A 25,813-nucleotide genomic window follows, 5' to 3' on the forward strand; every position below is an offset into this window, starting at 1 on the left:
ATCATGTAGCCACAGACAAACATCTCAGTGTCCACCTTCCTTCAGGTTCTCTGGTTTAAGTCACTGTCATCTTGTGTCTAGACAACAAAAGCCTCCTAAGTGATCTCTGGAGTATGATTCTTGGGCCCTCTATAATAATCCTTTCTCTAGTAATCTACTCTAATCAAAAAGACCATTTTAAAGAGCAAATTATGTCACCCTTAGCTTTGGCTAGAACCTCCATTAGCTACCATAGGACTTAGGATGGACTCTCTATCCCAAACCTGGCTTTTAAAACACTACATTGTCTGGTCACTACTTCAGCCACTCTTCCTTCCACTACCCTCCAGCCATGTAGCCTTTCTGTCAGATGCTGCAGCCTAAGAATCTCTTTCTAGTAAGCAAGACCTCCCATGCCCTCCGCTGCTCTTTTCCCCATCACCTCTGTGTCTCCCCTTCTTCACTTGCCATCTTTTGCCTAAGTCAATATTCACTCTTGTCACAGTTTTCTGCCCCTACTCATCCTATCAATTCAATATGACTATGCATTTCATCTCCCAGTTGAAGACTGCTTACAGGGCCCCATGGCTACAAGAAAGATGGAAACCACCAGCCACACCTACAAATGTCCTTCTGCCTGCACCCACTACCTTCACTCCTGTTCTCTTAAATATCCATCCTAGGTTCAACCACACTGGGTTCTCTGCCTTCTCCTCAAAGAGTCACATGTATGATTTACCAGACTTACCTGGAATGCTTTCCTTAGTCCCTTTTCCTGCCACCTTCATAGAGTAGCCCTCTTGGGCTCCTCCAGGGAGACTTTCTCAGTCATTGCAATAGCAACTTGTTAGATCAATGCTTCTCAGCCTTCCTAATGTCACAACTCTTTAATACAGCCCTTCATGTTGTGGCGATCCCCTCAACCATAAAATTATTTCATTGATACTTCATAACTGTGATTTTGATAATGTTATGAATCATAATATAAATATCTGGTATGCAGTATATCTGATATTGTGACCCCTGTGAAAGGGGTTATAACCCACAGATTGAGATGTGTTAGGTGCTGAATCAAAAAATGCCATGACAGTGCAATTGTTGGTAACTTTACTTGTGTCTGTGGATCCACCAGGCTGGTAGGGTTTTGAACTCAAGGGCTGTAATTCATTTCTAAATTCACAGATTCTACTGAACATAGTTGGTACTTAATGAACATTTTTAAATGAATGCATGGATGATTTCCTTTTCCTAAAGAAACTTGACTTCCCCCAGCCACTATGCAATATACTGTCATCTGACCCAAACCTAGACCTACCTCCACAGATGGAAATTCTGTGGTTACTCCCATCGGTTTATCACCGCAGTCAGAATAAAAGCCTTATTATTAGAAATTGCCCACTCCGTTTCTGTATGTGCAAACCTGTGGATCCAAGCCTGTATCTGTTTCTTGTGCTTTTTCTCAGACTCTTTTTCTTCTGTTTTCTTATTTGTTTTGTCTTTTTCTTGTTTGTTTTTATTTGATTTTGTTTTATTATTATTTTAGATGCCTGTTTATTTTTTAATGAGAGAGAAAAAAGACAGGGTGTGGATTTGAGTGTAAGAGGAGGAGGGAGGATCTGAGGAGTTGAGAGAGGGAAAACCATAGTCAAAATATATTATTTGGAAAAAAAACTATTTCCATTTAAGAAAGAAGAAATTCCCCTCTCCAAGGCTATATAGATCTGTGAATTTTCTCCAAGACATAAACTAGGGATAGACAGCATGAAATCCCTGTGATGGTAGGATTCTCTTTTGTATTTATGGATACCACTTAGGCACTTGTTTTGTAGTCATTCTCTAAATGAGGCTGCATCCTCTTACACACACTGTCATCCCATCCTAAATGAATATGCTGCTTCTGTTCTGAGCAAGCCTCCAGTCTTCCCCAGTGGCCTTGTCTCCCTCACTTCCTATAAACTCCTGATGACTGCCACTGACCCTACAGTTTTTCCCTCACAGCTCAGTCTCAAATCTTGTCTATCATGTCTACAATACCAGAAGTCACCAACCTTTGCTCTTTCCAGCTTTGAGGAAAATATACCTCCAGTTTCAGCCACAGTGTCAGACAGTCTCCTCCTGTTTAAAACACTTATCCCACCTTGGTTTGGGTCTTATTTCCAGTCCTTCAATGTCACTGGGACAGCTATGTTCATTCCCTGCCTCCTCACCTACAATATCAGCAAGGAACCAATGGAATTTTCTTTGTCTCTCCCCAAACCATAGCTGATAGCATTGAAGTAGCACTGTTTTCCACTTCGTTCATTGCACCTTTGTCTAGAGAAAACCTTAGAATGATAGATTCAAAGAACAACATTGTCAGTCCTTGAGGAGGATGCAGGCTTCAGAGCTAAACCTCATTTGCACATTTTTTGACTCTTCCTGTAGTATTCCAGGACTGTGTCTATGGGTGTGCACTGTGAGACACACCTTCTTGTTACTGAACTCCTCAGTGAAACAGATGTCCCACCTGTCCTTCCCATTGTCTTATCTCAGTCACTTTGCAGTAGCTGTGAGTGAGACAGCCCCTGAATATGGAGCAGAAGGAAAGTAATGGGTGACAAGAGGAGAGAGATTATAGGCATGGTCTGGGCTAGTCATCCAGGGTTTTCTGGTGGTAAATTCTAAGAAGCACCCCAAAGTAGGCATGGGCCTGGGGGGCAACCAGGGGCTGCCTCTAACAATGGTGTGATGAGAGGATCTGAAGTCCATAGAAGATAAGGCATCAGAAGATGTTAGAAGGATGTCCTGGTAGCCAGAAGGGTACTGGGATGAGAGTGACAACCGGGAGGTGAGGTAATGCTTGAAGCAGCAATGGTTATCTATTTGGATCTGAGAAGCAAGGCTATGATCTATCACTCCATGGCACTGTCCTGGCCAAACCTATTCCCCTTAACATCCAATACTTTTTTCTCAGCCTTTGGGTGGTATTTCTGCCATCATTCTGATTGATCCCATTTTCTCTGCTTACATGCCCTGGCCACTTTCCTTGGTCTGTTCTGTCTCCACCCCCACCCCCAAAGGCTAGCTGACCCCCACACAAGTACCCCTCCCTGATCAGTCTGCATCAACAGACTCATGCCCACATGCTCTCACCCTCAGCGTGTAGCTCCACTCACCTCCTGTGGTCATGGGAAAGCAATATCACACTTCTCTCTCCATGAGAGGAGATGAACAACAACAAAAAAAGACTTCCATTTTCCCAAAAGAAAAGGGGAATGGTAGGCCCTGTCTATGAGGAACACCCTAACCAGTCCTCATTATAGGCTCTGACTATAGGTCACTCTGGGGCTCTCTAGTCTGCCTCTGGCTTCATACCATCCCCACATCCTGACCATTTTGTGGCTATTGCACTCAGTCTTGCTTTTCCCTGGAGTCAGGGTGTGGCCTGATTGCAGTCAGTAATGAGTGTGCCTCTTTACACCTCCCTTGGTGTTTCCTGAGAACTGCAGTCTCAGGAAGACACAAAGGGCTGGTACCATCTGTGTTTGCTCTTTGTGGCTGAGGAAAGGAGGGGTGTTGGTTCATAACAAGAACAAGGTTAGCTGTGGTTTTTATATCTGTTTTGTAGTGTTTTTGTTTTAGCATGTTTGTTTTCTGCAATGAGCTGTCATTTCAGGTTATGGATGGGAGACCTGATTTGAGTCCTAGCTTGTAACCCTGGCAAGGTGCTTAATCTCTTCATTCTTCAGATGGCTTCCTACTTGTGATCCCAGTGCCCAGTCTTTCACCCCTTACAGGATCCAAAGAAAGATCCAATAAGAACATTACAGAATAACATTATTATAATATTATAACATTATCGAAGTAGTAACAACCCCCAGAACTGGTCTTAGAGTCTGCTACTCTGCCATGATCCTAAAAAGAGAAGCTGGGGTTCACATGTGCCCCTCAGTCTGAAAACATCTATATTCTTCCTGAGGCCTCTCAGCCACTTCTGTGGAAATTGTGTCCTGCTGATGATACACACTCTTCCTGCTTGGGGGTCCTAATGTCCACCCTCAGAAGTAAGCATACACCTCTCTTGAGCCTGTTGTCTATGGGACACACTTGCTTTGAAGCAGGACATCTGTACAAGGATCACATTATTGAGATCTGAGTTCAGTTCACCCTCACCACCACTGTCTTCCATGCTCCTACTACTATAGCCTATTAAGCCCCACTTAAAGTGCCCAATTGCTTTTCTGGTCCAGAAGTACTCTAGTCCCAAAGTATTCCATATTCCTCCAAGCAAAAGCATGGTCAGGCCTATCACAACAATACTTTGATAATACTAGAGATTAATAATTATTGAGAATTAATAGCATAGTTTGTTATTTTGTAATGATCTCATTGGATCTTTCTTTGGATTATGTAAGGTGTGAAGAACTGGGCACTGGGGTCACAAGAAGGAAACCATCAGAAGAATGAAGAGATTAAACGCCTTGCCAACTTCAGTCTTAGTGAGTTTTATTGCTGTGAAGAGACACCATGACTATGGCAGCTCTTAAAAAGGAAACACTTTAATTGGAGCTGGCTTACAGCTTCAAAGGTTTGGTCCATTATCATCATGGTGGGAAGCATGGCGGCACACAGGCAAACATGGTGCTGAAGAGGTAGCTGAGAGTTATATATGCGGCTCAGCATGCAACAGAAGGAAAGAGTGCCAAACCCAAAGCCCGCCCCCAGTAACACACTTCCTCCAACAAGGCCACACCTCCCAATAGTGCCACTCCCTTATGAGCCTATGGGGGTCATTTTCATTCAAACCACCACACTCTTCAATATCTTTCATCACATTTCAAACAAAATAGAATCCTCACCATAGCCTTTATCACATTGGCCATGGCTGCTTCTCCAAACTTTTACTGTCTCCTCTGTCACTTCACGTTATCAACTGGCCTGAGGCTGTCTTTCAAATTCATGAAATACATTCCAGATGCCTCCACATCTACCGTTCCTTTTGCCTGTAACAGTATACCTCACAGACCTGCATGCCTTTCTCACTTCATCAAGATCCCCTGTTGATGTCCTGGCATTATGCTGGCCCTGCCTCCCTGTCAATCGGCAGGATACACACACCAACATTCAGGCAGGTACTTAGCCAGCTCAAGGACTCAGCTGTGTTATGTGGCTATGTCATGTTTTGCTTGGCTCCTTAAGGACTCCATTTGCATGTGCAACCTTTCCCTTTTAAGCAATCACCACTCAACCATCTGCCTTTTCACTTCCTCTCCTGCTCAGTCGACACGAACTTCCTTACCCCCTTGCCTCCCTCCCTAATAAACTCCACGTGGTTTTGTTGAGTTCTGTGGTTCGTTCTTCAAGGCCATGCTGCAGCAAAACAACATCCCCGACTCAATCAACTCCTCAGAAAGGTCTGTCATGGTTACCAACTTGCACTTCCTAACATTTTCTACCTTATAATCCAATATTTCCCAAAGCACCTCTCATTTTTGATTTTTAAATAAAATTGTACACATTTGAAGGAACCAGACCCTCATCTAGCCTCCTACTTTGGCAGCCATAACAGGCTGCAGAAAAGTCACAGCAAGATATAGGCCTCTGACTCAGCATCATGTGCTGAGCTTCCAACCTTTCCTGAGCTTGCCCAACCCCGCCCTAGGAAGTCAGATATCCTCCTGACCTTGCCCAACACTGTCACTAGGAAGCAAGATATCCTCCATGTGGCAAGGAACCAATCAGAAGTTACCTGGCAACCTCAGGGTGTGCTTTATCATAACGGTGGAATACAGGGCATAGCAACCGCCCTGGGAGGGCCTGTAGGCCATAGCAACCAGTTGACCAATCAACACAGGACAAGTTGCCCAAGCCCGGAAGTACTTGAGACTGTTGCAGACCCCAGACACTCCCATTGCTCCACCCCAATAAATTCCCTGCCAGGTGGTCCCTACGTTTCTCTACCTGCTGTGTTGGAAGGACAGACGGAGGACTAGATTTAATACAGTTAACTCATTAATTAATTAAAGACTCTTTGCTTTTGCATCAGATAGGATCTCTTGGTGATTTGGGGGTTCAGAATTTGGGCACAACACATTTACCATGCATAGCATATTGTCTTAAATATATGTACTTTGTGACATGGATAAATAAAGCTAGCTTAATACCTGTATTAATCCCACATTAAAGGGGCAGATCACTAGCCTAGAACATGAAAGAACTGGATTGGATCACCAGCACTGAGGAATAAAATTTGTTAACTGTTGTTAACTAAGATCAGAGCATTATACAGTAACCCTCTCTTGAACCTTGTTAGGCTCCTGGAAAAGTCCCACAAAAGACCACCGTCCACATATGCAATCAGCAAGAGCGTTTATTATCTCAAGAAGGTACCAGCCTGCTGGTGCTGCACATCCAACACAAAGGCAAAAATGGCCAATGACAACCCCCAAGAAAAGCTTGCAGGCTCTTTCATACACAACTAAAGGAATTCTAAAAGCAGTGTGATCATTCCATCTAGGATTGGTCTACCTGAGTGACAATCATTGGTTTGTCATTGGTTAGGGCTAACTGGGGTTGGTTAAGGCTATAACTTTTACATTCTTGAGCAAGTCTGCACAAGTCTCAGGCTTTGTCCTTATTTGGTTTTTGTCTTAAGGTAATGGGGGGTTGGCCCAGGCTTTGCACATACAGTTCTCCATGCACATCACATCGTCACATCATGACTGTCAGGGATGTTGGCAATTGGTTGCCCTTTGTGTCTTTCTCAGAAACTATCTTGTTTAGATTCAAGAAGCAGAAACTGAGGCCTAGTTCTTAACTGAGTTTTTAGGGGCCTGTCATGGTATTTTCCTGGCCCTCTCAAGCCTATCCCTCAATTAACTTCAATTTTTGTGTTCTTTGATCTACTTCTCTTTTCCCACCATGCCAGTCTCTGGTAATGTTTTTATATTCCATGGATAAGTAGAATTTGTCTTTCTGTGTCTGTCTTCACCTAATACAGTCTGCAGTTCATTCATAATATGGCAGGATTTTGTTCTTGTTATGGCTAATTACATCTTCTTCATCGACACTGAGTTCCATGCCACTGGTTGTGAATAAACACTGGGAGTTCAAATATCTCTTCAACATACTGATTTCATTTTCTTTGGGTGTGCACCCAATAGTGGAATTGATAGATCATATGACAGTTTCACTTATAAATAAAGAAATACCACATAGTAACACAGTAATGAGGCCCTGGCCAGATGGAGCCCCTGGATCTTGAATTTGCCAGCCTTTAAAACCATAAACCAAATAAATTTTTATTATTTATAATGTACCCTGTGGCATGCTGTTATAGCAGAAGATTGATTAAGACATTCTTTCCTCCTCAGACAAGGTCTAAATTTCAAAGCGTCAATTTGATGCCTCTTTCCAACATCCCAGAGGCCTCTTTAGTGTCCTTATCCCCAGGGAGTTTCTACTCACACCTTGGGTCCTAATGACAGGATAAGTACTGGAGCAATTTTGTTTCCAGTACTCTAAGCCCTGCAGGACTTGGAACTTCACTATCACCCCCTTTCCAGACCTGGTAAGTCTATCTGTAAGCTCATCCCTGCATTAGACATAGTATAAGCCGACCATAGACCCAAGTGCCACTAGGATCATTTCTTGTTGAGATATTCCTGGATCTTTGGATAATGACCTCCTCTGTCAATCAACAATCTCCTATGGAGTATGAATCAGCCTCTCCAGGTCACAAAGAAGCAGGTGAACAGAATTTAGGTAAGATCACTGAATCCACTCAGCTGGTAAGTTTCTGAGCTTGGATTTGAATTCCACTGATGTTGGTCTTCCCTCAAGGAATGATGAATTGCTGTCAAGTGGCTTTCATACGCTCAAGAGGAGTGAAGAATTTACTCCTTTCCTTATAACACAGCACTGTTCCTGGGACCTGAGCACCTATTCTTATGTTTTTGGTAAAGCCTGTCTTAACAGCAAATGCCAACATGATCTAAACAAGGCAAATGGATGAGAGACTGTTTGTTATTCTGAGGTTATTTGGAAGTGGCTGGTGTATGTTTGATTGACTGCAAGATGCAGATGAACCAGGAAAAAAACACTAGGGTGTAAAAAAGACAGCTAGCAGATATAGAAAAATACTGTAAAAGTGTTTGGTACCACTTTCATTATGAATGGACTCAGCAAACATACTGTTCAGCCCTCAGCCTAGAGCTCATAAAATCAGACAATAGGAGTCCCTGTAAATGCTGTTGATGGTGACCCAACTTCAGCCTTGCATCACTGCCCTACAATCTTACTATCCTGAATGTTTAAATGAATTCTAACCCAAATATTAGTAGCAGCTAGGAAATGAGAAGACTGGGATCTATACTTAAGCCCTGACATCTTTCCTGGAATCTAAGCATAGTATCGATGCCTGTGCTTCCAACTCTACTTCCTCACCTATGAAAATGCAGCCAAGGCAGGAATGTGTATGGACATTGCGGTATGTAGATTCAGAATGAAGGACAGGGTGAAGGAAGTTGAATGGAAATTGAAGAGCTGAGTCAATCTGATGCAATGATTAATTGGCTAAGAGGACAAAGAAGGAAAAGAAATGGGTCTGTTTACTTCATACCTAGGTTATTTAGCCTGGTCTCTCTTTGTCAGAGAAATTATATCTGGGGGATGGGCAACCAAAGAGAGTCATATAGATATGTGAATCTGAATCTTCTGAATGCAGCCTTGCTTTCATATCAACACAAGCTAAGGCAGCATGCTCATGCCATTTCACAAGGTCCCACAGACTCCGATTTCCCTCTGCCTCTGACACTTCCAACCACCACATTGGCTGAAGCCCCTATGGAGATCATTGGTCCCATGATGGAAGATGGAACTATCGCAGAAGATTACATAGGAAATATTAAATAGGGGAAATGAGCTAGAAAGGGGCAGGATGACTTATTCCAGAGTGACAACTGTAGTTGGCACTGGGATGGAAAAGAGACACTGTGGAGTAACAGTTCACATTAGAAAGCCTCTCCTTCCTGCCTTTCTCCAAGACAGCTTCATAGGTCCCTGGCTGTTTCATAGGTGGCTGATCCTAGCAATTGCATGGGGATACTGTATCTTTAGGTTGGGGACACAACGGTGGTATCTCCAGAGGATCTATGTGGTTCTACTCTCTATTTCAGGACACACTTGTGCCCCATCATGTCATGAGCTCTTCTCTCCATGTGAATTCTGGTTTTGATTCTCTTCTTTGTTTCTTTTTCATCAGCACCCCTGCCCTACTGTCCTCTTCCCATATTTTTCGCTCCATCTTTAACTTCCTTAAATTCTCAAATATCGCTAGTTAGTATATAAGAAAAGGGAGAAGACATAGGTAGGTGGAGGGAGATCAGAAAAGCATGTGTGGCAGAAAGTATGGAGTAGAAATGTGTCAAAGCTCAACTTTGTCTTTGGACAAAGTTGAACTCTGCCTGCCTGTGGGTGTTGTATATTGTTGGTGATTAAAATTCCATCTCACCCTTTCACATACCTTTACTTTCCATTGGAGAATATATTTGCTAACAATTATCTCCCAAAGACCTCATCAAATCATATATTATGACTAAATCATCTTGACAGCTATCACCTCCAGTTCCACATCACCTCACCTGATTCTACCCACAGCTGTATAAGACGCCTGAAGCAATTCCAAGATCTTGCTAAACATGAGCCAGGAAATCTTCTATCCAAAACAGGATACAAGAGACTTAGCCTTTCATCTATGTTTTGAAACTTAAGTTTCAGTCCTTATGCATGAGTTGTGATGGGCTCAGGGGCTTGAAACCCCCATACAAATTGTCCTCAACCTCTATTTACTTCCCTTCAATAATAATCTTCACATCTTGAAAGGAACCACATTTGAAGCTCCCATCCAATCTGATTGACCCTGTGTTATTAACATCACCTGTGTATTGTCACAAAGCCAATGAATCTGAAGAAAATAATACTAGAGAATTACAAAGCCTCATGGGCAGAGATAACTATGTAAACATCTCTAGCTCTTATTTCCACCATGGAAATGGTTCTATGGCCATGACCCCCACCCCGTCCCACAGACCAGACATTACTAAATTTCACAGAAGTGAGAAGGGATCCTTTGAGCCTTGCTGATGCTAACCCATCTCCTGCTTTGTTATTTCCCAGGGCCCTATAATCTTCTCATCCCAGAAGCTCTCTTGTGGAGTCTAACTCAAATGTTCCTGCTGCTATTCAGCTACAGCACAAAGATGATCCCAGCTGCTCCATTGTTTAAGGATTCATAGCTTAGAGCAAACAGGGAGATCTTCTGTCCATACTCTTCTTTGGCCTGACCATGCAATACACAAACCACAGCCATCAGAACCCAAGCTCCTTCCTGCTTATGGGAATTCCTGGCCTGGAGTCGTCCCACTTTTGGATTGCATTTCCTTTCTGTTCCATGTATGCTCTGGCAGTGCTTGGCAACATGGCAGTTCTGCTGGTGGTGCACTCAGAGCCTTCACTACACCAGCCCATGTACCTCTTCTTATGCATGCTGTCCACCATTGACCTGGTGCTCTGCACCTCCACTGTACCCAAGCTCCTTGCACTCTTTTGGGCAAATGCTGCTGAGATTGCCTTTGGGGCCTGTGCTGCCCAAATGTTCTTTATCCATGGCTTCTCAGCTGTAGAATCTGGTATCCTGCTATCAATGGCCTTTGACCGCTACTTGGCCATCTGTCGGCCACTGCGTTATGGGTCATTGCTGTCCCTAGAGTCAGTGAGCAAGTTAGGGGCTGCTGCTCTGCTTCGTGGCTTGGGGCTCATGACCCCACTTACTTGCCTACTGGCAAGACTGAGCTACTGTGGCAGAGTGGTGGCACACTCCTACTGTGAGCACATGGCTGTGGTGAAGCTGGCTTGTGGAGGCACCCGACCAAACAATATATATGGTATCACAGCAGCCACACTAGTAGTAGGAACTGACTCCATCTGTATTGCTATATCCTATGCACTCATCCTCCGGGCTGTGTTGGGCCTCTCCTCCAAAGAGGCCAGGGCTAAGACCTTTGGCACTTGTGGCTCCCACCTGGGTGTCATCCTTCTCTTCTACACACCAGGGCTCTTCTCGTTCTATACACAACGCTTTGGCCAGCACGTCCCCAGGCATGTCCACATCCTACTGGCTGACCTCTACCTGGTTGTGCCGCCCATGCTCAACCCCATCATCTATGGGATGAAAACCAAGCAGATCAGAGATGGAGCATTACGACTACTGAAGAGGGGTACTGCTCAATCATAATGCTTCAACCCCATCCCCAAACCCTATATGCTCTTTTTCTCCGGCCCTTGATAAATGTTTGCATGGCTACCAACATGATGGAAGGCAAAACCCACACTCAGTGGTATCCATACTTTAAAAATGGAGATCACACGTGTTGGAGAAACCATCTGATGCTTGCTACTTGTGATGGAGATAAGGTCACAATGCTCAGGAACATTTACCTAAAGAGAGACACAGCTTCCAAGTTGATAGTGGCTCCCCTGGAAATGCCACTAACATCTCTTCTATCTTCCAAAGATGTTGATTAAATGAGATAAATGTGGTTACTGACCTGATAAAAACAATAGTTCCCACTCACAGGTTGCTATGTGCACCAGCTAATTCCTTTATATTGCTGACAAATATTATATTTTGCAAATACACCACAGTTTGACTATCTGATCTTAGACACCTGGATATTTTCCACTTTGGGCTATTAGGAAACAAAGCTGCTATTATATTTCTTAACCTACAAGTACAATTGCTAGGGTCAAGGGGGAGGTGTATGTTTAACAGAACCTGCTGAATAGCTTTGTTCAACACATTGTACTATGTAACAGTTTCATCAATGATGTCAAACAGTTCCCAGTTGTTCCACTCCTGCCCATCTTTGATAGTGTCATTCTTTTTTGTTTCATTTTAATCACTCCCATGAGTATAAGCTAGAAGAAATTCATTGCAAAGTTGCTTTGCATTTTTCTTGTAACTGGTTATGTTAAGCAACCTCTCTCATATTTACAATTCATGAATATATTCCTTTTATGAAATTTTCAGTCTTTTGCTGATATTTAGAGTTTCTTGCTTAGTATTATATGCATTATCTGTTTGCTCTGAGTCCAAGTTATCTGTCAAGTATACATACTGAAAATATTTGTCTAATTTTGTGATTTGCTTTGTTTTCTTAATGATATCCTTTACTTATAATGCAAGTTATATTAAATTGCAAATTATTTTATTCATTGTTTATTATTCATTTCATATACTTACGTCTTAACTTTATGTGTCTGGCCCAACACAAATACCAACTATTACAGCATAAGGTAGAACTCAAGCTTTGTTTTTTACATGTGGATGTCCATCTACTCCAGCAATTTTTACTGGAAATTCTTCCTCTGGCAAATTAGTTGCACCAAACTTTTTCAAATTGGTCATAGCATAGGTATAGAGGTAAGAAGATATATTGCAGGAATCAGTTCTTTCCTTCTGCATGTAGGTTCTATGGATCAAACTCAGGTCATCAGATTTGATGGTAAACAGCTGAACCATCTTGTCTACCCTACTTTTTAAATTCTTTATCTATAACATATTCAATGATAGCCAAATGTTCTCTTAATAACCTATTTAAATATGTGGTATCAAAATCTGGTTTCTATATTTGTACAGTATTTGGGATTTTTAATTGGTGAATACTATTTGTGCAAAATAATAAGCTATTGATTACCATACTGAGTCTGAACGTTCAGTTGTCTTTATATTGTGAAACTTTCATATATGTATATAACATGATTTGGTCATATTTATCCCCAATAACCATACATTTCCCTTATCCTTTCCTTCTAGTTTCCTTTGTATTCCCTAATAGATACTCTGCTATTTTTATCCATTTAGGTTTAATAAACCTAGTTTTATTCAGATGTTCTATTTTCAATATATTTCTATGAATCCCAAGTTTCCTACCATATGGTATTTCAATATATTATAAAATTGTTATTAGACTCCTCTGGCCCTTATGTCTTTGTATGATTTGTTAAATCTGTTATTTCTAATATGGAGTGCATGTACCTCATTCTTTTCTGTCATGTTTGGTCAGGGGAGGGACTATACTCACATTGTTAATTTTTTAAAATCAGATATAGATTTCTTGATTTTCCTTTGTATTCTTTTTTGTCTTTTATTGAAAACTTCTATTTTGTTTCTTTTCATCTCTTCACTTTAACTCACTCTTTTACTTCTGCCTTCTTAAGATAAAAATGGGTCAGAAGTCTCCAACTTTCGAAGGCATCATACTCTCGCAATCAACATCTGACACAGACAGCCTATTGGATCAGCACATTCCATTGTCTTCAGATCTCTGGCATCCCTAACATGTAGATTCTAGACCTCATTCTCCACCATCTGTCCTTACTACAGAAAAGTGAGGTCTACTTCAAAGCTTCCATTGAAAACTTCTAGCTTTTACATTGTGTTTTCAGAGAATCATGACCCCATTATTTCAAAGTGCCATAAAAATCAGACAGCCTACATCCTTAAAACTGCCATATCCTCAGAATATCCAACCACTTTCCCCATTCCTTCCCACCACCTTTATTTCATCCTAACAAAAAAAACAGAGTGTCTTTAGTACTAAGACACCACTGTGACAGATGAGATCACTACTCTGCTTGCCAGCAGCAATGTGGTCCCTCTTACTCTCAAATTACATCAAATGACTAGATTGCATCCTGAGAGTTTCCTTTCAAAAGCCATTTATTATATCTACTGTCTTGGTTTCTCTAGAAAACACAACCTGAGGCCAAATCCATATGTGCAACCATTGTATTGGATTGTTGCTGGATCCTAATGGCTCCCTTGGGGGAGGGGATGAGAAGGCACAGCTTCAACGGCACAGACTCTGGGAGTCAGGTAAATGGCAAACAGCAGACTCATTTATTCAGCAAAGGGGAAGAAAGTCTTACATATCCTCCTCCCGGCCCCAGGATGTGTTCCAATCTGTTGACATCACTCGGTTGCCCCTCGTTGCCTAGGCATGATCAGGACCTCTGACAGAGCCTGTTGCTAGGACCTCAGGCAGACTCCAGATTGGCTCATCTCTCTGCCTTGTAGGTCTTATCTTCCTACATTGGATAGCATGATATTTTCCCAGAGTGGAGAAGAAAAGGAGTGAAGAAAGAAGACTCAATTGCCAGCTGATGACTCAGCCTGACAGTTGTTCTTCTATGGGCTCCAAGGAACTCCTTCTTTGTGACACAAACTCCATGGAAAGAGATGAAAGATGAGTTGTCCTCATCATCTATCAGTTAACATCTATCATTAATTCATCCCCCTGTACTCCAAGTTCACAAATGGCAGCAGCAGCAGTGGAATGGAGCCTGCAAGAGATTACAAGACAAGCTGTGTGTGCTGCAGAAGTTACAGCCAGAGACGAGCTCCCACCTTAGAGGAGCCCAGAAGATGGTGAGTGAATCCCAGATGTTGGACAGTGAGTTATTTATACTGTTGAAGTTTGATCTTGCTTTCACATGATTGTGGCTGTGCCCTGGTTCTTCCCTTTTGAAGTGGTAAAGTACTTCATTTCTTTTTTATTTTACAGGATCTGACATTTGAGAGGCTGAAATTTTAAGGAGATTTTAGGTGGTGGTGGTGTCACCTTTAATCCCAGCACTTGGGAAATAGAGGCAAAGGGATCTCTGAGTTAGAGTCCAGCCTGGTCTACAAAGCAAGTTCCAGAACAGCCAAGGCAGTTACACAGAGAAACCTTGTCTCCACAAACAAAAAAAGAGAAACTTTGAATTTTTAAAAGGACTTAATTTTAAAGTATTTGAATGTGTAAAGACTGTTGATGTATACATTCCTAAATATGTAACTACAACTTCCCAGTTCATATAATGATACTTGTATGAGCATGTTTTTAGGGCTGACCACTTGGTATTGGCTATCCAATTGGTGAGCTCTCCCCAGGAGAGACTCTTTGTCCCACTTTAGCTTTCTTGGACATTTCAGTGGAGTTAATGGAACCAAAAGTCTGACATAAACACAAGAGACAATATCAAGGAAAGAATTTGTGATGATGAGTATACAGCATTTCCATTTTCTCCATCCTTATGGAATAAAAGTCCCATGTCTGGTGTGGGTTGTGAGAAAAGTTGCATTCTGACAAGGGGAAAATCAAAGCCAAAAAGTTAACAAGGCCTCTTCGGTGTGTACCAAACTATCTTCTTGGGGATGAGAAGTGTGTTCATGCTAACCACACAGCATGCTTCAGTATGAAGAGAGGGGAGTGATTGGTTATTATTCATTTCCTAATACATTTAGCTTGGAGAACTGTTCAGATTCTTGTGGTTGCATAATCCAACTGGTAAGGTAAGAAATCTGTTTTGGGGCTTTCTTTTCCAGCCAGGTCCCTCATGTTTCAGTCAGGTTGGCAAGGTTCACGTCTTCTCCAAAAGGATGAGATCAGGCTGGCAACATTCACATCCTCTCCAAAGGGACAAGAAGATGACACAGATTAAAATGGATTTCTAAAGAGGTATGGCCCCACAGGAAAAAACAAGAACCTGATAAATGGAAGCTGCCAAGCTACAAACACATCTTTCATTGTTTCATGCATGAAGCCCGCTGGCTATCAGGCATAAGGACTGCTTAGAAACTGAGTTTCAAAAATGAAAACTAAGCCTTAAGGCCAGGCATGATGACATATACATGTAATTCCATCATTCAAGATATTGAGGCAGAAAGATCATTAATTTGGGGCCAGCCTGAGCTACATAATGAGACCCTATAGCAATAAAGAGGGAGGATGAAGCTGAGGAAGGGAAGAGAGGGTGGTGGAAGAGGAAGAGGAGGAAATGAAGAAAGAGGGGTAGGAAAAGAAAATTAATCTTTACATCTTACAAGTGACACCTGACAGGGCCAGCAGTTTTGGAGACATAGACATTTAGTCTAGCCTATGCACAATGCTTTCTTAAAGGGCAAAGTCTTGGAATACACCATTAAATGTGGACTTGTCCCTCATGCAGGCTTAGAGCATGGCTCTAACTCTGTGCCTGTTAATTTCAAATGCGTGATCACAAAAATCTAAAGTCTTGAGGAAATGTTTTTCCATTCGATACCGTGCTAAGTCTTTATATGCCAACAAATGTAGAATAAGTTGAGAAAGACAAGATGTTGCTCAATGGAAAATTCTATCTCTGAAGAAGGGCAACTGTAGCGAGAGATCTAACTAGGGACCTGTGGTGCTGGCTGGTTTGGGCATGGTCACAGGTGCATACAGGAGGGGAGGGAGGATTTAGGCTGGCTCTGAGAGGCCCCTTGCTCTCTCTGGCTGCTGGCTGGGTCACAGAAAACAGCCTGGGAGGATCCTTGGAGTTGGAACCTGTGGCAGCCCCCTGCCTCTTGTGTAAGTATTATCTCTCTGACTCCGAATAAACCTTTTAACCTGTACTGGGTCTAGCAAATCTTGATTCCCACATATGACGGGCAACAGTTATTTTATAACTAATGTCTTATAAATACCTAAAAAAGACATGAAGAAATATAGATGGGGTGATATAAGTAGGGCACTACATGAAAAATCATCTATAAACCTTTAAAAATAGGAGCCTAGGGGCCAAATAGATTCTTCAGTAAATAAAGTGCCTAGAGGAATGACAGCCAATGTTGTCCTTTGCTCTACACACACACACACACACACACACACACACACACACACACACACACCATGAGCTTTTTAGGAAGCCTATGAACAGCAGTGAGAAAGCAAGTCTCTCCTCCCCCAACTCTAAAGCATAGCAATTTTCTTCCTCCATAAAAAGGAAATATCAACCCAAGCCTCCTATGCTAGCAGGTTTAAATGCCATTTTTATAAATACTCCAAAGTATGAGCCAACATTCTACTTAAGTTTAACTGTGTTGTTAAATTGTGTTTATGGTTCAGGTAATAGGGAATTAGACGACTCTCAAATCTGCTCTCAAAGCTAGAAGAGGTCTCTTGGGGTTCCTAGAGCTTTGGGATGGGATAATTAAATTAGACATGATCTGGGTATGCAAACAGTGAGGCAAGGTCACTGCCTTAGATATATGGGACCCAGGGGATACATGGCATTAAGTTATATCATTATTACATTTTCCTGTATTTCTTAATGTTCTACAAATAGAGCCCATTTCTGTAGCACGAATAATAAAAACCCAGAGACAGATATTGGGATTCAAGCTGAAGATCAGAAAAGCAAAGCAGCCAACCACTAGAGAGTTCTTACTCTACCAAAGACTCAGATCAAATGGGGTGATCCTGTCCTCAGTGTGACTGCAGACTGAATACCCTGCACTCCAATATCCACCCACCTTATATTCCTCTGGGCACACACCGCCCAGCTTCTATGGCTAACTAGGATTAGTGGCTGCTAGGATTAAAGGTGGGTGCCACCGCTGCCTGGCATCAATGGCTAACTAGTGTGGCTAGCTTTTTACTCTGATTTTCAGGCAACCTTTATCTGTTAGATCATAAACTAAATATCACCACACATTTCATCTTCCCATCTTTGTGGTGTAAAGGCACTTACACCTTGAATCAATGCTACCTTAAATTGTGTAATATGAATTATTATATCAAATGCTCCATCGATTCAAAAGAAGTTACATAATCCTACAAATTGCATTTGCTAGGAATTCAGTTTTTTGATTATTTATTTAATGCATAAAAGGCTTGCAACAGTCTAAACCATGTTAAGCAATGGGATTGGATAAGTCAAGGAACTGTCTCCATTGTGTTTAGAATAAAAAGAAAAAAAATCAAATAACCAAACACACATTGAAGGGTCCTCTAATGCTGAATCCTGTGCTTTCTACAGTTAAATCTCCACATTGCTGCAAGATAGTTGTTCCCATCTAAGAAAATGGAGCCTCAGAAAGATGACACAATTAACTGAAGGTCACACTGAAGTATGGACAGAACAAGACTTTTAAACTTGTGTTTTCTACATACCCATACAGTCTGATTAGCACACAGAGTAAGACCGGAGCATTACATTCATATGCATGGACATTCTTATTGACACTGAAATCTAAATGCCACTGTATATTATATCCTAACAATCTCTATTAGGATAAACTAGTAGCAAAGAATTTCAGAAACCATCTCAGGACTCATTAATGTGCCCAGTTCAGCTACTCTGTAGTTAGTTGGCTTGTAAAGCAAAGCAAAGGATTGTGGGACATGCTGAGATGTTTGCGTTGTGAAAATGAAAATGAAGCTATAGTATAACAATAACGCTTACTGCCAGAGGCTTCAGGGCCACCAAATAACACACAAGAGTTGTACATTAGTTACATTACTGCTGGCCAATGACTAGGATTCTTATTTGCTAGCTCTGTCTTAAGTATCAACCATAACTATTAATCTATATATTTTTATAAGGACTTCTCTTGTCGAGGATGCCAGCATCATGAGTCCTCTCTTCCCGGGATCACATGACGACTCTATCTCTTTACTACATCTCCCAGAATCCTCCTCAACTCCTAGTCCCACCTATCTTGCTTCCCTGTTGGCCAACAGTGCTTTATTTATCAATCAATAAGACAAACATATACACAGAAGGACCTCCCCATCACTGTAGCGATATGGGATCCTAGATCCCTACCAGTTTGTAATATCATAACAACTGCAAAACAGCCATGCTGCGTTGACAGAGAGTGAATACTGAGAGACATCACCAAAGGGCTTGAGAGATGACTCAGTAATTTAAAGCATGCGTTGCTCTGCAGAAGACCTGAGTTTGATTCTCAGCACCCACATGGGGGCTGACAACTATCCAAAACTCCAGTTCCAGGACTCCAGTACCCTCTTCTGACCTCCATGGGCACCAGGCACACACATGATGCACATATAGATATGCAGGCAAAGACTCATGCGTTATTCCTGAGAGGGGCTGGAGGGAGAAAAGGGATGGGAGAAAGTGTAAAGTTCTATTTAAATCAAAAACATACTTTAAAAAGAACCCATATAGATAAAATAAATAAGACTTTAAAAATTAAAAAGAAAAGAGAGAGACATTGCCAAGCCTGCTGATGCTGTCATGTCACAGAGTCCAGGATCCCGATATTCCTAGGCTGAGTGTCTGATTTCCAAGCTTTCCAATCAGACATCTTTATTGGAGAGTCAATTCCCCATGCTGTCTTCCTGTCCCAAGTTCCTCATTCTCTCTTTTCTAGGTTCAGGAAAATGGCAAATGACTATAATCATTAGGTTATCAATTGTCTAGATAGCTATAAAGTAAAATTTCTACCTAACAGGCCTGCCATTTTTCCAAGAATATCCATATTTATTCAAGAAATACTTGAATAATTTAAATCAAGAGAAATGACAGAAATGAATGAGAATCCTTCAGTCTCCTGGAAATTTGGGAGAGATTCCACAGTGTCATTTGTTCCTCTCCAAGCTGCTGTCTTAGAAGAAGCCACCCTCTTGTGGTATAAGAGTATAGTATCCCAAATAGTATCCCAAAAGTCACTGGCATTTTTCCTTATCTCATTGTCTTCCAGTTTATGTATTAGCTGCCTGCTCCTCTTGTATGTCTTAGACAATCAGATCTCCCAGTTCTCTGCCCTCCTGAGGACAAGCTGCTGATCTCTTACCCAGCATCTCCTCTACTCAGTGCATTGTATGCACTGAGTCCCTCTATAGAAGGCACCATTCTTGGTGCTACAGATACGTCAATGAACAAACAGCCCTGAATCCTTTGCCTCTTGGAGACTGTAGACTACAGGCCAACTACTGTAGAAGTAAAGGAAAGTCTAGCATTACTATTTGTACCCAAGAAACAAGTGCCTCCCAGAAGTAATGCCCTTCAGCCTGACAATACCAAACTTCATTACTAAAAGCAAAATGTACACAGTACAAAAAAAGAAATAAAAGAAAAAAAAGAAAGGAAAAGAAACTTCACTTCTCAAGATGAAACCCATACCTGGCACTGTTACCAGGGCCAAGAACCTATGGCTAGACAGAGGTTATGTTCTCTAAAGGAGAATCCACTGCTATTATTCTGCTAAGCAGACATAGTATTAAAGCAACTCCTAGTAACTTATCATTACACCCATAGATAGTGCATCATCTCTTGAGCTTCATCGGCCAAGCTTCTTTCTGAAGAGTGTAGCGATGGGTATGGATGCCCGAAACTAGTCAAGGGGCAGAGAATAAGAGAGTCTGAATGCTCAGCCTTAAGTGGGGATTTCTATATCGCATCCTCTCTACCCAAGGCTCAGAGGTCACTGCAGAAGACCCGATGGAAAGATTATAAGAGCCAGAGGCAGTGGGTGACTATAAGGAGACAATGTTTTTCAGATGCATCTGGGTAGTTGCATATAGACTGACAGCAGTTGAGACAGCATGCAAAAGACATCTGCAGGCTTCGGCCAGAAAAGATCCAACCATGAAGAAGGGAGGTGGGCACAAAGGAGCTATTGACAAGCTGTTGGTAGAAAGAGAGTCCATTTTATTTAAGGCTGTGGCCACTGGTAAGTCACGTACATCCTAGTGAGTGGCTGAATACCCACAAGTATATAAGCAGCACAAGTTGGACTTGATGGGTTTAAAAAAATGAGGACACAAAGTTGAGCAGATAAGGAAGGGGGTGGCTCTGAGCAAAGTTTGGGAAGGGATGAATATGATCAAAATACATTGTGTGAAATTCTCAAAGAATTTTTTAAAGATATAATTACATTTCCCTAAGCTGCAAGTAAGTGAAATGTTGTCATCTGTGTTTCTCCATCACCCACCTCCCTTTGTTTTTCTTGACTTAGGACCCAGTAAATATAAAATTTGGGGGAGGCAAATAAACACAGTTTATGTCAGTTCTTCCTTAGGTTTATGCACAAAATGCAAAGAGAAATCTAAGAAGGAGAGGTGCCTGTATAGACAGTGTGCCAGTTAGTTTTAACTACCAATCTGATACAACCTAGAACTATCTGAGAGGGAAATCTCTCTTGAAGGATTTCCTTATCAAACTGGTCTGTGGGCATGTGTGTAGAGGGTTGTCTTGATACTTAATATGGCCCAGCCCATTCTGAATGGCACCGTTCCCTTGGTATGGGATCTGGGCAGATATGAGGCTTCGAGTTCCTGTGTTGACTTGCATTCAATAACAGACTGTCTGTAAACGAAATAAAGCCGCCCCCCTCCCCCGTGTTGTTTTCGTCTGGGTATTTTATCACAGTGACAGAAATGAAACTAGAACAGATTGATACCAGCATTCTATCAGTGGGATTAACAGGCTGGGTAAGATGTTGCAGCCTGTATGAGTCTAGGATAGTCAGCTCTGATTTAATATAACTTGGAAGGGATTATCAGTATAGCACTCCGATATGCTCAGTGGCTGAAGTCTATAATTATAGAAGCCAGCAAGGTCCCACAAAGTGTTCAACAGTTAAGGCATTCGAAGGCCTCAAGAGTTGACCCATTCACTACACCTCACCCACCCCAAGATTCATGGTGGTCCACTGAAGTCATGTACCACTGAGTCCTTCTGTCCTAGGAAACATCAACCCTCTTCTGCTGGAAGCGTTTTAAGAAGCCCTGACGGATCTGCTTCGACTTGATGCAATAGACCACAGGGTTCATGAAGGGCGGCACCAGGAAGTGCAGGTTAGCCATGAGCACTGCCAGAGCTGGGTAGCTGTGTTTCTCCACTCGATGCAGCACAGACAGCCCCAACTTGGGCAAATAAAAGATGAGAACAATGCAGAGGTGTGAGACACATGTGTTGAGCGCCTTGAGCCGTTCCCCGGGCGATGCAATGCTCAACACAGTCCGCAGAATCAGAACATAGGACAGCATGATGAGGGAGGAGTCGAGGCCCAGTGAGAGAAGGATGGAGACCAAGCCAACCAAGCTGTTAATCCGCGTGTCTGAGCAAGCCAGTCCCACTAGGTCACAGTGCAGGCAGTAGCAGTGGGAGAGGACACTGACCTGAGGAAAGAGCAGGCGTCGTAGAAGGATGGGTCCGGGGAGGTTGAGCAAGATGGCCCTTATCAAAACGGCAGCCCCGACTTTGGCCACTGCTGAGTGGGGAAGGATTGTGGCATAGTGTAGAGGATCCCTGATGGCAATGAAGCGATCAAAGGCCATGGCCAGTAGCACACCAGATTCCACATAGGTGAAGGCATGGATGAAAAACATCTGTGCTGCACAGAGATCGAAGGGCAGCTCCCGAATACCGAGCCAGAAGAGCCGTACCATAGTGGGGAAGGTGGAGGCGCAGAGGCCCAGATCAGAGGCTGCTAGCATGGACAAGAAGATGTACATGGGTTCGTGTAAGGCTGGGTCTGTGCGGATTAGGAACAGGATGATGCTGTTGCCCAGAATGGAAACCACACAGATGAGGTTGATAGGAATGGATACCCAATGGTGGGAGGCTTCCAGGCCTGGAAAGCCAGTGAGGAGGAAGGTGGAGTGACCAGGAGTGCTGGTGTTGCAGAACATACTGACTCCAGGAGGAAATTGTCCACCCTATGAGAAGGAGACATTCATTCATGTGGTCACTGAACTGCAAAAGAAGAGCTGACTCATGGCCCATTGCTAGGCCATTAAAAAGGAGTGGCACTCCTCCTAGGAGCTCTTGCCTAGTTTGATTTTACTTCTCTGAATAAAGTGCTGTTGAATACATTTTTTGAGTAATTTCTCATTATTGCTAACTGCCTTTTCTTTAGCCATCAGCAGCTACTGTCACTTGGGCCTGAGCAACCTTCCCTTTTTCACCTGAGTGAAACCTAAAAGCCTAATCATGCAGAGAGCCTTCACAGACTACATATTAAGGGAAGAATAATTCTCCAAAAAAAAAAAAACAGAATGAGAGCTCACAAGACATCTCAGCTAGTAAAAGTGCCTTCTGCCAAGCCTGAAGCCTAAGTGCAATCCCTGTAACCTACACAGTGGAAGAAGAGAAACTGATTTCTACCATTGTCCTCTGATTGCCACGGGAGCACATGCACACACACACACACACACACACACACACACACACACACACACAAAGTGTAATTTTTTTAATTTTAGGATAACAATACAAACAAAACATATGGGCTGCATTGTTCCTAAGAGGTGAGTTTTCCATCTGCTATCAAACATGCCTGAAAGGACAGTCAACCAAATGGCATGCTTGCAGAAGCACACCCTTAGGAGGCTGGTTGCTCAATCTTCTGGTGCTGTTAAATACATTTTCTGTGTGCCTCGGGAGAAGAAAATAGATTCTTTACTCTGTTATATTTCATTTTTAATTGTTGTTAATTGTTCAAATGTGTGGAGTAATTTGTGCCAATTAATGGGTACATTACATAATAATCAACTCAGACAGCTAACATTTTACCCCTTCAACATTTTTAAACATTTGGTTAATGTGTAATAATTATACATATTTGCAGGGAACCACATGCTACTTCAATACATACATGCAACGTGTACTGATCAAAATGGTGTCTTCAAATGTGCTCAGTGGTAACAAATTTCTCTCCTGTGAAGATTAATTGGCTTACAAGAAGTGGCCTAGGGTTCCACAAGGTCTGGTAAGCAAGGTGGGAATTTACCAGATGCATTCAATTTTGCTAGTGTTTTTCTCAGTTCTGTGTCAACCTCATCCTCTACCCACAGCTTCCATGTGTGGTTCTCACCCTCCCATCAAGATAGCACTCTGGTTACAGACTCAACTAAAGAGCAGTTTCTCTTAAACTGCCGCTTTTCAGACTTCTTACTACAAAAACTGTTATGTGGGTCAACCATCTTGAAGTTCTTAGCTGGGAACAGAGGGCTGAGGCTGACAGAGTTCAAGGATATCACATGATATCAGGCACAGCAACATGAGCTTCCAGAATCCCAGGATTCATAAAGCTCTGTCAAAGAGCCCAACTGAGGTGTGTGAGCTCCCCTGTTCTTACAAACTCACACATCACTTTCTCCCAGATTCTCTCCTCAGAACACAACTGACCTTCCCTTGTCCACCTAGCATCACACACTGATCTACATCGTTAAGTCTATGATGAATGAACAAAACACTAATTCCTCCAGTTTCTCCCATACCCACACTCCATTTCCTGTAGATTCCCGTCCCCTTTCCTTTGTTTTATTCTTTGTTGGTGGTCAGGCACACTTGTAGCCAGCTTCTAGCAGGCGTGGCTTACACTGTCCCCTACAATAAAACACTCAAAACACCTGTCCTTTTACTCTATAATATATTCTCTAATCAACTAGCCTTTGAACTGTCTCTTCTCTTTAGATCCCAACAAAACTAATCATGCCAAACCAACAACACTTCTCTGAGTAATCAAACAGTTCCGTTGTCCCCTTTTCTTCATTCTTTGTGTATTTCAGTTTGTTTTCAAGTTTCCATTTGAATTAGGTTCAAATATTTATGAAAAGCTCAGTATAAATACTTAAGTTATCACATTTACAGCCAGGAATCAATAAATAAATAAATAGGGTCTACATTTGTCTCAGCAACTCTGGCTTTAATGAACATTGATGGTTCCCTGATGTACAAAGGATCAAATCTAAACAAAACCTCTGTAGTGTCCAAAAAAGGAGAGCCTTTGTCCATCTTACATCCCTATAATCTTTTCAGTCACCTTTCCTCTAAGTATCATGAATTACAAATCTTTGTCCTTCTGTTCATCAAATTTAATGTTTGATCATTTTTAAATATATTGATTAGGGTATATCACATACACAAGAAAGTCTGAATATCAAAAATGTAAAGTTAGAAGAATCCCCACAAAGTGAGTATATCCATGTAAACCATAGATTGAGGGCCAGCATGATGACTCCGGGTAAAGGTGCATGCTATCCAGCCTGGCAAACCCCAAAGCCCATGTCAAGGTGGAAGAAAAGAGCCACCTCCACACAGTTATCCTCTGATCTTCACACATATGCCATAGCATGCAAACCTCTCCACACGCGCGCACGCACGCGCGAGCACACACACACACACACACACACACACACACACACACACACACACACACACTCGAAATTTTTAAATAAGAAACTAAGTATTTTCAGAATCTCCAAATCCAATGATCCCTTCCAGTGATTCCATCCTTCCACTATCTTGATTCATGACACCAAAGATTAATGTCACAAATCTTGGAGTTTTATATAGTTATAATCATACAGTAGGAACTTGTCTGTGTGATTCATTCAACTCTATGTCTATGACACATTCATACTGCTTCATCTACTTGCCATTTGTTCATTCTTTTTGCTGGATGATTCTTCCATTGTGACTATATACAACATGTATCTGACACACAGTGTTTACTTCACCTTGTCAGTTCATTCTCTCATTCAGTGGAAGTCTGGGAACCTCTAAGCTCAGGAAACCCAGTAGAAGAGGATACAGAAGGAGTGTGGAAACTAGAGGGGACAGAGGACACCAAGAGAACAAGTCCCTCTAAATCAACTGAGCAAAGCTCATATGAACTGGAAGGGATTGAAGCAGCAAGCATAGGGCCTGCACAGGTCTGTGCCAGGTCTTCTGTATACATCATAGCTTTCAGTTTAGTACTTTTATGGGACTCCTGAATGTGTGAACAAACAGGTCTCTAATTCTTGTGCCTTCTCTTGGGGCTTTTTCCTTCTGTTGGTTTGCCTTGTCTCATATATGTGTATATATACATACATATGCATATATATTAAATATCAGAACTTTTTGCTTTGCATTTTCATCAACGTTATATTTTAGATTATAATAAATCCAATAAAGATGTAGTTTGAAATGTGTTTTTTAAAAAAAGAAAGAAGCTGGGAGGTGGTGGCACACACCTTTAATCCCAGCACTTGGG

At 42.1% G+C, this 25,813-nt stretch overlaps 2 protein-coding genes across 2 annotated transcripts; one reads left to right on the plus strand and one right to left on the minus strand.

Moving 5' to 3' along the window:
- Window positions 1-10,303: 10,303 nt before the first annotated feature.
- Window positions 10,304-11,251, plus strand: LOC100769360 (putative olfactory receptor 52P1). Its single transcript, XM_027407961.1, has one exon. The coding sequence runs from the start codon at window positions 10,304-10,306 to the stop codon at window positions 11,249-11,251; it is 948 nt and encodes a 315-aa protein (XP_027263762.1).
- Window positions 11,252-21,187: 9,936 nt separating this feature from the next.
- Window positions 21,188-22,463, minus strand: LOC100763177 (olfactory receptor 51G2). Its single transcript, XM_027407960.2, has one exon. It carries the CDS (start codon window positions 22,461-22,463, stop codon window positions 21,513-21,515), a length of 951 nt encoding a protein of 316 aa, XP_027263761.1. The 3' UTR covers window positions 21,188-21,512.
- Between the last annotated feature and the right edge of the window lie 3,350 nt (window positions 22,464-25,813).

The sequence above is a fragment of the Cricetulus griseus genome, chromosome 3 (assembly GCF_003668045.3).
Source record: "Cricetulus griseus strain 17A/GY chromosome 3, alternate assembly CriGri-PICRH-1.0, whole genome shotgun sequence".
Taxonomy (NCBI): domain Eukaryota; kingdom Metazoa; phylum Chordata; class Mammalia; order Rodentia; family Cricetidae; genus Cricetulus; species Cricetulus griseus.